Source organism: Arvicanthis niloticus, chromosome 12, assembly GCF_011762505.2.
Source record: "Arvicanthis niloticus isolate mArvNil1 chromosome 12, mArvNil1.pat.X, whole genome shotgun sequence".
Taxonomy (NCBI): Eukaryota; Metazoa; Chordata; class Mammalia; order Rodentia; family Muridae; genus Arvicanthis; species Arvicanthis niloticus.
The window spans coordinates 40,899,921-40,915,760 of NC_047669.1; the positions used below are offsets into that span (position 1 = coordinate 40,899,921).

The following is a 15,840-nucleotide window of genomic DNA, read 5'->3' on the forward strand; positions in this document are numbered from 1 at the left end:
TAGGCTGTAGTTCATAGCTGACTGGCACTTTAAACACAGAGTTAATTAAAAGTAGGAATGAAACCCATTAACAAACATACTTTCAAGTCCCTCGCCATTAAATAATAAAATCAGATGCACTTTAAGGTGCATTTGATGTAGATGATAGCATTGAGCTTTATGATGGTTCATTTGTAAAACCAGCTGGTCTTGAATTTTTAGGAAGCACATTGTAAAGACACACAATCAATACCTCTTTTATGAAAGTTATTAGTTTTCTCTATGGATTCATAATTTACTTATAGTTTGCCTCTCTTAGAAGCCTGGTAAATACAAATGGAGTCTATGAAGCAAATTCTTAGATTAACTATAGAAGTGTTTAGAGACTATGGTATCATTTCCTCATTGTACAGTCAGCTTGGCATCTTTGATTTCCATATCTTCGGATTCAGCCAACTGATAATAAAAAAATTATAAAACAAAACAAAAAAGCAAAGCAAAACAAAACAAAACAAAAATAAAAGAAAACCAAAAATAACAAAGACCTTTTTAATCTATACTGAATATATGCTTTCTTGATTATCATTATGCTTCAGATAATAAAAGTACTTATATATAGCATTTAGACTGAACAGCATTCTAGAGATAAGGCAGTGATTCTCAACCTGTGGGTTGTGACCCTTTTAGGGGTGTCACTTATCAGAAATCCTACATGTATATGCAAATTCTGGTGGGTTGAGATATATGATACCTTCTAGTTACATAATTTCCAACAAGACTATGTCTCTCTAAAGCAAAATGTCCTCACTAAAGAAGAGCGAAAACTACAAATCCTCATATATTTACATTATGATTCATAACTAGCAAAATTACAGTAGCAATAAAATAATTTTATGGTGGGGGGTCACTACAGCATGAGGAACTATATTAAAGGGTTGCAGCATTAGAAAGGTTAAGAACTATTGATTTAAAGTAAGTTAGAGGATATGTGTAGTGACTACTCCACTGTATTTAAGGGGCTTGGACACCATGGAATTTGACATACATGAAATGAAGGCTATCACTGGAACCAACCCCTAATAAACACCTAAGGCTGACAAAAATATATTTGCTTGAAAAGGACTTTCTGATCTTACTCACATTATTTTGACAAGTATTTGTGAAATACCTTGTTATTAGGCAGACCCCACTCATAGAGAAATGATTAAGTTCTGGGTTTTGTCTTTTAGACATGCATAGGATGGTAGTACTCTTTCTCTCTCTCTCTTTCTTTCTTTCCTTCTTTCTTTCTTTCTTCTTAAAACCTTTATCATCTTAGTACCTTGTAGGGTGATAAAATGAGGATTTGTATTTTTTCCCTTTGGTCTAGTGAGGACATTTTGCTTTAGAGAGACATAGTCTTGTTGGAAATGACGCGACCAGGAGTATCAGGTATCTTGACCCACCAGAATTTGTGTTTCTGTACTTTTAGCAATTGTAACCTTTAGTGCTGAGGTCTGCACCCATTCAAAAGTTACCTGCTTACAGTGCTTAGAGAGTTAAAACAACCCTAAATAGTGAGGTTCTCCCTAGTACTGAAAGGATAGTAGCCATTTGCTGAGTTCTGACAGTTCTGTTAACACACAAAATAACACAGAAAATAATTAAATATAAAGTCACTATTTTTTTTATAGAATGGAAGCCTAGGCGTAGTTTCCAAAAACCTTCAGTGTTATCAGGTAGTATCAATTAATTGATTGATTATATTTGTAAACTTGATACACTTATATACCAAGTTGTGCATGAATGCCTGTGTGGAACAGAATTAAAGAATACATACTCTGTACTCCTTTGCCACTGACATTTAAATACATGTGAAATTTTTTGACTTGCTTTTAACTGTGTGCAATCTCTACTTAGTAGATTGTGATGCAACTTAGTAGAATCAATTTGAAAAGAACAGATACTGTATCAGTCTAACTTACATGTGTCCTAATGTCAACTCCAAGCATTGCAAGTATATACTTTCTTTCCCGAAGAAACATCACAGGAGAAATACTCTTTTATTTTTAAAGATTTATCTATTTTATGTATATAAATACATGTGGCTGTCTTCAGACACACAGAAGAGGGCATCAGATCCCATAACAGATGGTTGTGAGCCACCATGTGGTTGCTGGGAATTGAACTCAGGACCTCTGAAAGAGCAGTCAGCGCTTTTAACCCTGAGCTCTTTCTCTTGCCCTCTGAAATACTCTCATTTAGCTTGTGTGATGATGTGGAGGACCACTTCTCTTCATTTTAAAAATACATCCAAATGGCCAGTTGGGGCACCTAAGGTGAAAGAGTAAGGTTCTTTCCTTTTGTCCATATGATTGATCCCTGACTGGTGGATTCCTGGGTCATTCAGACTGAAACGCACAGGTGCGGCCTGGGTTGGTTGACTCACTCTATTTGTGGAGCCAGCACAGCTTTCTTCAATCAGAAATGCCTGTCTACCTCTTTATGGACTTTCTTGGCCTCTTGAATTTTTTTTTTTAAAGAATTTTCCCCCATGCTGAGCAATCTTTGTGTTTTATTGCTTGCCAGAATGCAGCTTTCCTGGGTCACAGTGAAGCTCTTGGCTTTAAGAATACATGGCTTCTTGGTATTACAACTATTTCCTTGAGGTCTTGATCCAAGACAAAAAGATGTTAATAAATTACAGCATCTTTCAGAGTCATTCTGTCTTTGTTAATGAATTTATCCTTAGTAGGTATGTATGTTATGGTAGAAATAGTATCTTTAGATGACCAAGACAAACACTGGGAGGCAAAATGATATTTTTTCAGCCAAGGACAAGGTTGGTAATTGAACACAGACTTCCTGATTTGCATAGATTTCTCATCTAGGAACATCTCTCATGATCTTTCCTCCTCGACATTTAAAAGCCATGTAAGGCACATAGTAGGCTTCTAGTAAATGCTCAACTGTCCTTGCCCAATTTTTCATGCAATGAGGCAACCATTTCAGTTCTGTTTGGCATAGCCTTCTCTTCTTCCTCCTCTTTCTCCCCTACTTCTTTTCTTCCTCCTCCTCCTCCTCTTTCATTGTGACCATTGTTTCTTCTCTTAGACTCATGCTAACCCTATGGGAAAGTTTTTTAGGTTATACAAATACCATGAGAAGGAACCCAACTTTTTGGATATGCAGATATGGTCCACCATGCTTGTAGAAACATAGCATCTTCATCAAGTGGTGGATGGCCTGGAAACTGTCTCTAAACGAGTACTAAGATACAAATGTATGAAAAAAATAGACATGCTCAGCAGGGGAAAAGTTGCTCCTTTTATATTAAGGGCTAGAAAATACTCCAGATTAAGAGATGGAATGTCATTTAAATGGCAAGGGTTCCAACTGTCTTATCTGTTTATATTAGTCACAACACTAATCAGTTTGTCATTACTTTCAAAAGTATTTATTGAGGTACTATGAGGTAGGTATTGTTCTGGATGCTTGGGATGTGTTATTCCAATGATTGGAATAATCATTGTGTCTGTCCAGATGGTAGGGGAGGTAGAGCATGATCCACGTTGTCAGTGGGAAAGAGACTCCCTGAGGAGGGGGCAGGTAAGCTGAAGCCAAAAAAGAAATAAGCAGGTGACGGAGGTGTGTGCATGTGTGTTCATGACACAGAGATGTAGGCAGGGGAAGGAGGTGTGTGCATGTGTGTTCATGACACAGGGATGTAGGCAGGGGAAGGAGGTGTGTGCATGTGTGTTCATGACACAGGAATGTGTGGATTGGGAGGAAATAAGTATGTTAGGAAGTGAGCATGCAAACTATGTGGTACCTGTGCTCTGCCAGTATGTCCAAAGACCAGAGCTTCCCAAGCAGCAATGGGGTGTGTGATGTGCTAAGTTCTCACCGGAAGGTGTTCCTCTTGCTGTTTTATGTCTTAGAACCATCACACAATTTCTTCCTTAAAAAATAAACATTAAAACTTAATCACACGGGCAGTGGTGGCGCACGCCTTTAATCCCAGCACTTGGGAGGCAGAGGCAGGCGGATTTCTGAGTTCGAGGCCAGCCTGGTCTACAGAGTGAGTTCCAGGACAGCCAGGACTACACAGAGAAACCCTGTCTTGAAAAAAACAAAAACAAAAACAAACAAACAAAAAAACCAAAAAACCCCCAAAAAAACAAAAACCAAAAACCAAAAATCCCCTTAATCACAGACTAACATTTTAGTGTAAAAACTTAAAAAGACTTCAGTTGCTTGAAGGATTGAGGGTATGACACTTTTACATGTCATAATGGTCTTCAATCATATTTACGCCCTTATTCCGCCCCCTATTCCCACTTGTCCACCTTCTCTATTCAAAGAGCTCCCCTTCTTCCTTGGTATCTTTTTTATTTGGAATGTGGCCACCGGTCCGCTTGCAGGGGTATCAGTTATCACTTTTTAAGAGCTCTAAATCACCCTTTAGAACAGCCAGTTTATCAGATCTTTGAGGAAAACAATAATGGAATGACCCAGGATTTCTTTTCCTCAATGTAACCAATTAGTATTTACCTATGTTAGTGGGGGAAGAAAGGTTGGAGAGGTCTGGCTACTTACAGACATCCCCTATAGTCTAGAGTGCCATCTGCACCATGCAGATCAGGGCAAGTCCAAACTAGCCAACTTGGCAGCACTTAGGGGAAGGAAGGAATTTTTAAGGCCACTCCCCCTTCTTAAACCACAGAAGAGAATTTTTTCAGATTGATCTTTTTAACATGGAAACGATGCCTACCAAGAATGTGATCTTCCTGTTAGCTGGCTCATGTTTTCTTTTCTCATAGGAAAGTCTGTGAGGAGTTATAATCAAAAATTTCTTTTGCAAGCTTGACCTCAGAGGAGGTTGGGTGATCTGGATGACCACTATCCTCAAACCAGGGTAGTTTGTGATATTTGTCTTTAATCCGTGTGGATATCTTCAAAAAAAAAAAAAAACCTCAAAAAGTAAAGCTCATGACAAAGTACAGCTCTCATCTCTAGGAGGATAAGAGAGTTTATTCTGGAGTCAAATATGAGTGACTGTTGTCGGCCTACATTTCTGCTCATAAAATAGACACTGGATAAGTCTCCGTATGAGGTGCCAAGTTGGATATAGTAGAAATTTAGGAGAAGAATGCAGTTACAATAACAAAATCCAATCACACGACAACTGTAATTGAGTAAGTATATACTCCATTATGTATGTGTATACTCACACACATATATATAAATACACATACCTACATATATACACATAAATGTTTAAGGAATGTCATGGGCAGATGCTGCCTGTTTTTATGTTTTGAGTTGGGAGTCATTTGGTGCCACAGAATTGTCTGAAATAGATATCTTCCATCATCCATCTGGCTTGAGTGGTGTGTTTTTGGAAGATAGTTCTTTTCCCCTGGAGGTATTTTGTATACCAGATGTGAAGGCTGTTTGAAGAGGCAGGCTGGAGGCCAGCATGGTAATTGGCACAGAGATGCTCTCAAAATGACGCAGCCCGGTAACAGTTTGAGCAGGTTGAGCAGTTCAGAATGGGGTGTTGAGGTGAAAGGGCAACTCCACTACATCTTCACTGTGAAATTTTAAGAAACTCTTTAGCTTCTTTAAAACCTTAATATCGTTTCCTTAGCAATATTCTGAAGATGATAAACTTTTTCCTAAGCCTATTGTGAAGACCAAGTGAGATGAAGGCACAGTGGGTGTCTAGTGTATTGAGAACACTTAAAAACTGTTGTGTTCTGTTGTCAGAGACGCCTGGGTGAGTGAGTGTCCAGGAGATACATTCCCAGCTGTTTCCCAACTTTATCTTCTCATATTATTTCTTCAAATGGCCAAGAAAATGTCAAACAACACACCAACTGTTGCTGATTTGTTCTCCCTCCTCCATTCCATTCACCAAGCCTTTTCTTCATTGGCTTGTATTGCATTGAAGGGATAGTGAAAAAAAAAAGCTAGCTTTGTAGATGATTATCTTTTAGCATGGACTATTGTTTCATTTAATTCATTAATGAGGGAATCGGTAAAAGAAAAAAGATAAAAGAAAAAACAGAGCAAAAGAAAAAATTCCCATAAATATTTCTAAGTTATATATGTTGAGTAAGTTAGAGTATTGTAAGCAGGTCAAAGAGAAATCATGTCACAACACCCGTTATGGTTTTGCTTTAAAATTTATTGATCTGGCCGGGTGGTGGTGGCGCACGCCTTTAATCCCAGCACTTGGGAGGCAGAGGCAGGCGGATTTCTGAGTTCGAGGCCAGCCTGGTCTACAGAGTTAGTTTCAGGACAGTCAGGGCTACACAGAGAAACCCTGTCTTGAAAAACAAAAACAAAACCAAAAACAAATTATTGACCTGTAAATTCTCTGGGCTGTCATTCAGAAGTAGGTCCCCTGAAACATTCACATAGCTGTCATTTTAGAATATATTCTAGAGTACTTATCTATCTATCTATCTATCTATCTATCTATCTATCTATCTATCTATCTATCATCTATATACCTACCTATTATCTATCTACCTACCTATTATCTATCTATCTATCTATCTATCTATCTACCTATTATCTATCTATCTATCTATCTATCTATTATCTATCATTTATCTATCTATCTATCTATCTATCTATCTATTATCTATCTATCTACCTACTTACCCATTACCTATCTATCTATCATCTATCTATCTACTTACCTGTTATCTATCTATCATTTATCTATCTACCTACCTGTTATCTATCTATTATATCTATCTATCTATCTATCTATCTATCTATCTATCTATCATTTATCTACCTATCTATTATCTATCTATCTACCTACTTACCTATTATCTATCAATATCTATCTACCTATTATCTATCTATCTATCTATCTATCTATTATCTATCATTTATCTACCTATCTATTATCTATCTATCTACCTACTTACCTATATCTATCTACCTATCTATTATCTATCTACTTACCTATTATCTATCTATCATTTATCTATCTACCTACCTATTATTTATCTATTATCTCTATCTATCTATATCTATCTATTTTTTAAAATTTTTTTCTTTTTTTTAAATTTTATTTTATATTTTATTTACATTTAAGATGCCATCCCCTTTCCACATTTCCCCTCCCTAGAACACCCCTGTCCCATGCCCCCTTTCCTTTTTGCTTTTATATGATTTTTTAAAAATGTTAATCAAAGGATTTATAAGTTTGGTAATGCTCAATCAGAAGCGTAACCCAATACCCAACCTAGATATAAAAACTATATTTGACTGGTGGAGACATGCGAACATCTGCCTCCATGCCCCCTCTCTCTTTCTCTCTCTTATCACCTAGTTTCTCCTCTTCTTCATCTTCTCTCCTTGTTCTATCTCTTCCTCTCAGTACTCCTTCCCACTTAGCTCCTCCTACATATCACTCTTCCTGTTAAAGTAAAACTTTTCTCTCAAAATACAATTAGAGCATACTTATTCCTAATTGTACCAGTAAGGTACAAGATAGTCCTAATACTCAGTCCATCATTTTGTTGACTAACCAGAACCTCTGTTATCTCTTCTAACTAAAACACTTACTTTTGATCCTGGCTTTTTTGGCTTTAGAATGAATGTCAGCTGAAAACCATCTACTCAGATCTTTTCTCTCAAAGTAAATAGCCAGGATTGGCTATGAGACTATAGGTCTTCAACCCCATCAGAAATCCAGAATGACTGATTTAACTGAAGTTATGGGAAGCACTAAACATAACTTCTAAAACTTAGCCAATTTATAGAGACCGCTGAACACCTGAAAAGCCCCTATACTACCAAACGTTGGAGCATCAAATCTTCAGCCTTCTGGCCCAGAATCATCTGACAGACCTTAGTGATGCAGGATTATTAAGGGCTGATTACTCTGTCTAGGCAGATATAATCAGTCGACTATTCTGCATGTGTGTCCTTTTCTGGACAGTAATTTGTCTGTAGATGGAGAGAGGCAATTCTTGCCTAGTGGCTGTCACCACACAACTGGAGTAACTCCAAGGATGCTCAATTTCTTCTTAGAATCCACGACAGGAAGCTGTCAGGAGCAGACAGGTCTCTAATCAGAATGGACATTAATATATAAATATTTGTAGCGTCAGTTCTATGGACTTCTGATGTTTTGAAAACCAACTATCTATGTAAGGTCACCTGGACTGTTGTCTGTCTGTTCACTCCTCTCAGCTATTTCTAAATAAAATATGGAAAACACCCTAAGAATAAACTCAAAGCCATGAATTTGCTATAGTCCCTTAACTCATAGGTTGACTGTCCCAAATCAGTTAAAAAAGTTAAAAAAGGGCCGGGTCTAGGCCTTGTATTCCTAAATGGGGTATACAGGCACAATGTCCATGAGAGTATCAATATTCATCTCATTTTTATATTAATAAGAGGCTCGTACCAATGAAAACCTTAAATTTGAAATCAAAGTAAATTTTGTACCATTTAAGAAATTATAACTTCATCTTGATAATAATTATACAGATTTCTACCAATAGGTTATGGCTATGCAATAAGTCCTAGCTAATCCCCGTTCCAACAAAACCACTACTTTCCCCTAGAAAGACAGACCATTATTAACCACCTTAATCCCCAAGCTCAGGGAATAGGGGCGCTGACTCTTCTTTAACTTCTTCAAGCTGATTAAGGGCGTTGAGATTTTAGAAGAGGGGTGGAGGGAAGAGTAAGTTGATAAGCCTCTGATGCTGTGTCTTCACTGAATCCAGATGGAATTCCAGGACATGGGAGGTTTGGGCAGGTCTGCTCAGTATGCTTGATAAGTAGATAAACCAAGGCTGTGTATTCTGCAATATACAATTCTCAGAACAAGTTTTAGTATCAAGAAAAAAAAATTAAAAAAAAAAATCCCCCCCCAGGGGGCTGACATTTTTTTTTAAAAAGATGTTGGTTCTGACAACTTTTTTTCCTGCTTGTTAAAATTGGATATAGTATTTACGTTTCAGATTTTATCCCCTTACCCTACTTCCTCCCACCACCCAGAAACCTCCTGTCCCATCCCTCTCCTCATGCTTCTATGAGGCAGTGACCGCACCTACCCCCCTCACTATCCCCTCCCCGCTCTCACATCCCCCCTACAACCCCCCCCACTCTGTGTTCATTTTTTTTATGGGACCAAGAAACACCTCTCCGACCTATGTCCGACAAGGCCATCCTCCCCTACATATACCTCTGGAGTCTTGGGTCCCTCCCTATGTGTTCCCAGGCTGGTGGTTTAGACCCTGGGGGGCTCTGGTTGTTTGGTATTGTTGCTTTCCACCTGGGGTCACTAACCCTTTCTGCTCCTTCAGTCCTCTCACTAAGTTCTCCATTGGGAAACCCCTGATCATATCAGTGGTTAACTGTGAGCATCGTCCTCTGAGTGTGTTAGTCTTTGGCAGACCTCTAAGGAGACAGCTATATCATGTTCCTCACATTATGCACTTCCAGCCATCCACAACAGTGTTTAGCTTAGGTGGCTGTACATGGGATGAATACCCAGGTGGAATGGTCTCCTGATGGCCCCTCCTTCAGTTTCTGTTCCATGTTTTGTTTCCCTATTTGCTCCCTTGAGCATTTTTGTTTCTCATTCTAAGTAGAACTGAGGCATCCCTTCTTGGTCTTCCTTCTTCATGAGCTTCATGTGGTCTGCGAGTTGAGTCTTCGCTAATCCAAGCTTTTGGGCTAACATCCGTGGAGATATGTTTGTGTAGCTACCTTCTTTTACAGTTTTTGGAAGATTACTTTCTTGCTTTTTCTAGGTTGTAGTTTCCCTCCTTGTGTTGGAGTTTTCCACCAATTATTCTTTGAAGTGCTGGATTTGTGTTGAGATACTGTGTAAATTTGGATTTGTCATGGAATATTTTGGTTTCTCCATCAATAATGATTGAGAGTTTTGCTGGGTATAGTAGTCTGGGCTGGCATTTGTGTTCTCTTAGGGTCTGTATGATATCGGTCCAGGATCTTCTGGCTTTTATGGTCTCTGGTGAGAAGTCTGGTGTAATTCTTATAGGTCTGCCTTTATACGTTACTTTGCCTTTTTCCCTTACTGCTTTTAGTATTTTTTCTTTGTTTTGTACATTTGATGTTTTGACTATTATATGGCGGGAAGTATTTCTTTTCTGGTCTAAACTATTTGGAGTTCTGTAGGCTTTTTGTATATTTATGGACATCCCTTTCTTTAGGTTAGGGAAGTTTTCCTCTATAATTTTGTTGAGGATATTTACTGATCCTTTAAGTTGGGAGTCTTCCCCCTCATCTATACCTATTATCCTTAGGTTTGGCCTTCTCATTGTGTCTTGGATTTCTTGTATATTTTTGTATTTTGCATTTTCTTTGACAGTTGTGTCAATGTTTTCCATGGTATTTTCTGCACATGAGATTCTCTCTTCCATCTCTTGTATTCTGTTGGTGATACTTGTGTCTATGACTCCTGATCTTTTTTTTTAGGTTTTCTATCTCCAGGATATTGTCCCTTTGTGATTTCTTTATTGTTTCTACTTCCATTTTTAGATCCTGCATGGTTCTGTTTAATTCCTTCTCCTGTTTGGTTGCATTTTCTTGCAATTCCTTAAGGGATTTTTGTGTTGCCTCTTTAAGGGTTTCTATCTGTCTACCAGTGCTCTCCTTAAGTTCTTTGAGAGTGTTATTTATGTCTTTCTTAAAGCCCTCTATCATCATCATGAGAAGTGATTTTAATTCTGAATCCTGCTTTTCTGGTGTTATGGGGTGTTCAGGGCTTGCTCTGATGGGGGAGCTGGGTTCTGATGATGCCATGTAACTTTGGTTTCTGTTGCTTACATTCTTGCTCTTGCCTTTTGCCATCTGGTTAACTCTAGTGCTGCCTGTACTTGCTGTCTCTGACTGAAGCCTGCCTTTCCAGTTATCTAGCTTGTGTCTGATCTCCTAGGGGTCCAGATGTCTCTGTGATCTTTTCCAGCTGCACTGATTACAGTGGTACCTCTAGGATGCCTCAAGATATGGTGCCTCCAAGGTAGCAGTCCAGCTAGGTGTCTGCTGTTCTAGGTGCAGTGTCTCCTCTAGAATATCTCACGATATGTTGTCTGACGCTCTGAGTTCAGTTGTTCCTCTGGCTCTGGGTTGAGTGGACCTTCCAGTATGTCTCAGGTGGAATCCAGGGTCCACACAACAGCAGACCTGGCAGAGGTCTGATCCAGGCCTCAGATCTGTGAACTAGTTTCTAAGACACTGTCCAAGTTAGAGCACCTGGGATCCCTACTTCCTCTGGGTTCTTGGAGGTTGGGGGCAGAGCTGCCACCCAAGATCTGCTCAGTGCTCTGGCCCAGACTGGAAGGGACCAGTGTTCCGGGCCGGGAGTGACTTCCTGGGTCCTTTTGGTTCCCAGTTACTCCCTGTTTAGGGCAGGCCCTGCTGTCTGCTTACCTAAGATACTGCCTGAGTTAGAGCGCCTGGGATCCCTGCTTCCTCTGGGTTCTTCTCTATCTATGTATTATCTATCATTTATCTACCTATCTATTGTCTATCTATCTATCTATCTATCTATCTATCTATCTATCATTTATCTACCTATCTATTATCTATCTACATACTTACCTATTTTCTATTTATCTATCTATCTATCTATCTATTATTTATCATTTATCTACCTATCTATTATCTATCTATCTATCAATCAATCTATCTATCTATCATTATCTACCTATCTATTATCTATCTATCTACTTAACTATTATCTATCTATCTATGTACCTACTTACCTTTTACTTACCTATTATCTATCTATCTATCTATCTATCTATCTATCTATCTATCTATCTATCTATCATTATCTACCTATCTATTATCTATCTATCTACTTAACTATTATCTATCTATCTATGTACCTACTTACCTTTTACTTACCTATTATCTATCTATCTATCTATCTATTATCTATCATTTATCTACCTATTATTTATCTACCTACTTACCTATTATCTATCTATCTATCTACCCATCCATCTATCTACTTACCTATTACCTATCTATCATCCATCTATCTATCTATCTATCTATCTATCTATCTATCTATCTATCTATTGATCTATCTATCTATCTATCATCTATCACTTATCTACCTATTATCTATCTATCTACCTACTTACCTATTATCTATCTATCTATCTATCTATCTAAATATCTACCTATTATCTATCATTTATCTACCTATCTATTATCTATCTATCTACCTACTTACCTATTATCTATCTATCTATCTATCTATCTATCTATCTATCTATCTACTTATCTATCTAAATTAGAAAAAATATGTTGCCTCATTTCTACATTTAACTTCTTGCCTAAAGTTTGACATTTTTCTTCCTCAACAAGTAGCTTTGGTTTAGCACATTACTTTTCTGATAGCAATCATAAGGAAATATGAGAAAAATGTTGTGTGCTTTTGGGGAGTAGTTAGATGTGTGTGTTATGCATATGTATGTGTGCATGTGTGCACACTATAGAATGTATATGGGGGGTTAGAGTCAACTTGTGGGAGTTGGTTCCTTCCTTCACACTATCTGGGTCCAGAAATTAAAATAAGGTTATCAGGCTTGGTGGCAAGCTCCTTCATTGGCTAAGCCAGCTCAGTGAACTAGTATATCCTTTTCAAACAGGAAATACAAATTGTAACAGGTCTTGATGCAAAAATCATTGTTCAAAGAGGATAAGAGATGATAGTTCATTCTGGAGCCAAATATAAGTGACCATGGCCTGGGAACATAGATTTGGGTTACAGCAAATTCCATGTTCCAACATGACAGTAGCTTCATGAAATTTTCCTATTATCAGAGAAAGGAAAGTCATAAATCAACATATATATTTATCAGGTAGGTGGGTTACGATAGAGTGGGGAAATCTCTGTTATTTTAGCTTTAGGGTTGGTGGGAGCTAAGGGGTCTGTTCATACATTCTAAAGGACTTATCTAATAGTAACAAAAGTGTCAGGTCACACATAGATGTAGGCAATAAATGCTATTAATTTGGCTCTGGTCTTGTACCATCCCAGCCTCTCCACATTATTAAAGTTCTAATTAGCCTTCCAGCCTCTCTACTTAGGTCTTTTCATCAAAGACAGTTATTTACACAGGGAAAGAAGGAAGATGGGAATTAGCTAAAAGAAAGGAGTTGGCTCTGAAAGAGAGGGAAGGTGTTGTGAATATGGGACATGAAGAACCTCTGATAATGTGGTAGGGTTGACTCTGGGGCTTCCTTAGGATTCTTCCTATTAAAGCTATGGCCTTCTGTTCTTTAGAGAGGGGGAAGAAGTGCCAGAGACTTCTCAGAGTCTGCAGAGAATGTTGATAGAATCAATGCCTCATCAGACTCCCCTCCTTGGTCTAATGCTCTCTATATACCCAAAGTGCCTTTGTGCTTTCTTAGTGGAACTTAATTTATCCTCCCATTACTGTAGTGGGATAGATGTTCACTATGCAGTTACCTTCAATGGTGAAGCCATCAGCAATACCACCTGGGACCTCATAAGCCTTCACTCCAACAAGGTAGAGAACCACGGCCTTGTAGAGCTGGATGATAATCCCACTGCTGTCTATACAATTAGTAACTTCAGAGACTATATTGCTGAGACACTGCACCAGAACTTTTTGATGGGAAATTCCTCTTTGAATCCTGATCCCAAGTCTCTCCAGCTTATCAATGGTGAGTTGAAAAATCACTCATGATGTCTTCCTGTGGTTTTCCTTTTTCAATATAATATGGTGAAGATGCACAAGACAGGACCTATCCTGATAAATGGGGCTTCAGCCCTACAGTCATTTGGGATAGATTAGTCATGGGCTTCTTGCAATGTTTTTTTTTTTTTTTTTTTTTTTTTTTTTTTTTCTGATCAAGGCCCCAAGCTTTAATGTTCAGCTCTCAATTTAAAGGGGAAGACCCAACCCACAACCCCTCCTGGTTTCAGATGGGTGGGATAATCCATAGTCAGTTCCAGGTCATGGCCGGAGATGTCTCAAGGCAAGCCCAGGGGCAGTTCTGCTGTGTTCCAAGGCAGCCAAGGTGGGTAACTCCACCTAGATCCCGTCACTTGACCTTGCTGTGGCAACCACAGCAATATTCTTCATAGAAGGTCACAGAGCAGGGCAAGTGGAGAACGGCAAGTGCACGGCAGTTAGAAATAGTTTAAAGGGATGGGAACAAAGTGTGAGAAAAAGGCAAGTAGAGCCTGAAAGTGTGAATCACAATGGTTGTGGCGCTGCAAGGCCACCATAGTGTGAGCTGTTAAAAAGGGCAGTTGGTTAAGGCTTGTGAGTCAGCAGAAGAAATGGAATGGAAGAGAGCTGATGGAACTGGCTGAGAGAGCTGGATGTTGTGGCTATGGACATCCCAACATGGGCCATGATGAGCAGATAGAGCTGGGATCATAAAGGAGAAGGGGACCACATGGGTTTGGAGGATAGAATGGTCTTCCACTCAGTCATCCCAGGCAAAGCTTGCTTATGGTCAAGCTACTGCATCATCTTAATTCATCAGAGACAGAGTTCTAACTTACCTGCTGTTACTGCTTAGTTTCTATTTGCTTTGCCATGATGTCTTTACTTTATGGGTCTTTTAATTTTGAAAACATCCAGCACAATGTATTTTACTGAAGTGAGTAAATAGGAAAGATGCCAGTTGCTGACGTGGAAAACGAGAAACATACTTATGTCTTTAAACTTCGCTCTCTCTCTTTCTGTTCTTCCCTCTCCCTCCTTCTCTCCCTCTCTCCTTCCTTCCCTTTCCTTCCTCTCCCCTCCCCCTGCTCCCTACTCACCTCTCTTTTTCTTTCTCTGGGAATGTTCAGTGTACAGTGTATGTGTGGCGCTCAGAGGACAATCTGTGGGAGTCTACTCTTTCCTTATACCATCTGGATCCTGGGGGGGGGGGGCAAACTCAGGTTGTCTGGCTTTCCCACTAAGCCATCTTTCTGGCCTTAGTGATTCATTTTTAGAGGAAGAGGTTGAGATAAATGAAATGTCCCACTCCAATTGATCAATGAATGATTTATGAGTTATGCAGCCCTGAGACCCAAGACACATTCTGCAATACTCCAGAACTGCTGCATGGCTAGATAATGTGTGTGGATAGAAAACTGAAAGTGATGAAAAAGAAACAAGACCAAAGTACAGAGAAGAATTGGTTATTTAAAACCCAACTTTTGCCTTATTTCAGTGGTTCTCAACTTGTAGGTTGTGACCCCTTTGGTGATTGAACATTCCTTCACAGGGGTCACCTAAGACCATCAAATAACATGGATATTCATATTACAATTCATAACAGTAACAAAATTACAGTTATGAAGTAGCAACAAAAAATTTATAGTAGGGTGGGTCACCAGAACATGAGGAATGACATTAAAGGGTCACAGGATTAGGAAGGTTGAGAACCACTTCGTTATTGAACATGGTCTCATGGAAGCTCAGCTTTTTGATTGGCTAGCAGTCTGTTCTGAGATACAGATTTCTAAGTTTGTTTTGTTTGTACTTCAATCAGGCTGTGGCTCAGGGATGGAAGGACTGAGTTTTGTGAGCACAGCAGTTTGCTTCGGCTGTGTTAATTTGCTGTAACACCTTTGGGGCAGCCTCTTCCTGCAGAGTGCGTGTACCAGTGCTGCTGTCTATGGACCTAAAACACACCAGTGTCTCAAAATTGATGTTTTACATTGTCTTTTCTTAGTGAGAGGAGTTTTGCTCCCCCAAACAGAAGACATAGTTGGGAACACTCAAAGTTCAAGTCTTCAGGTGACAACATCCTCCATTCTGGTAAGCCTTGGTTCCTTACCCCCGACTCAGACCTGAGAGCTCTCTCCTTTGCAACCTTTTCTGCTTAACT

The 15,840-nt window shown here is 39.0% G+C and overlaps 1 protein-coding gene across 1 annotated transcript in view; it reads left to right on the top strand.

Moving 5' to 3' along the window:
• Impg2 (interphotoreceptor matrix proteoglycan 2) overlaps window positions 1-15,840 on the top strand; it is a 73,323-nt gene that overhangs the window by 33,290 nt on the left and 24,193 nt on the right. Inside the window, exons 11-12 of the mRNA XM_034514969.2 lie at window positions 13,427-13,671; window positions 15,685-15,770. Of these exons, the coding sequence (XP_034370860.1) occupies window positions 13,427-13,671; window positions 15,685-15,770 (331 nt within the window). The remainder of the gene's footprint in view (window positions 1-13,426; window positions 13,672-15,684; window positions 15,771-15,840) is intronic.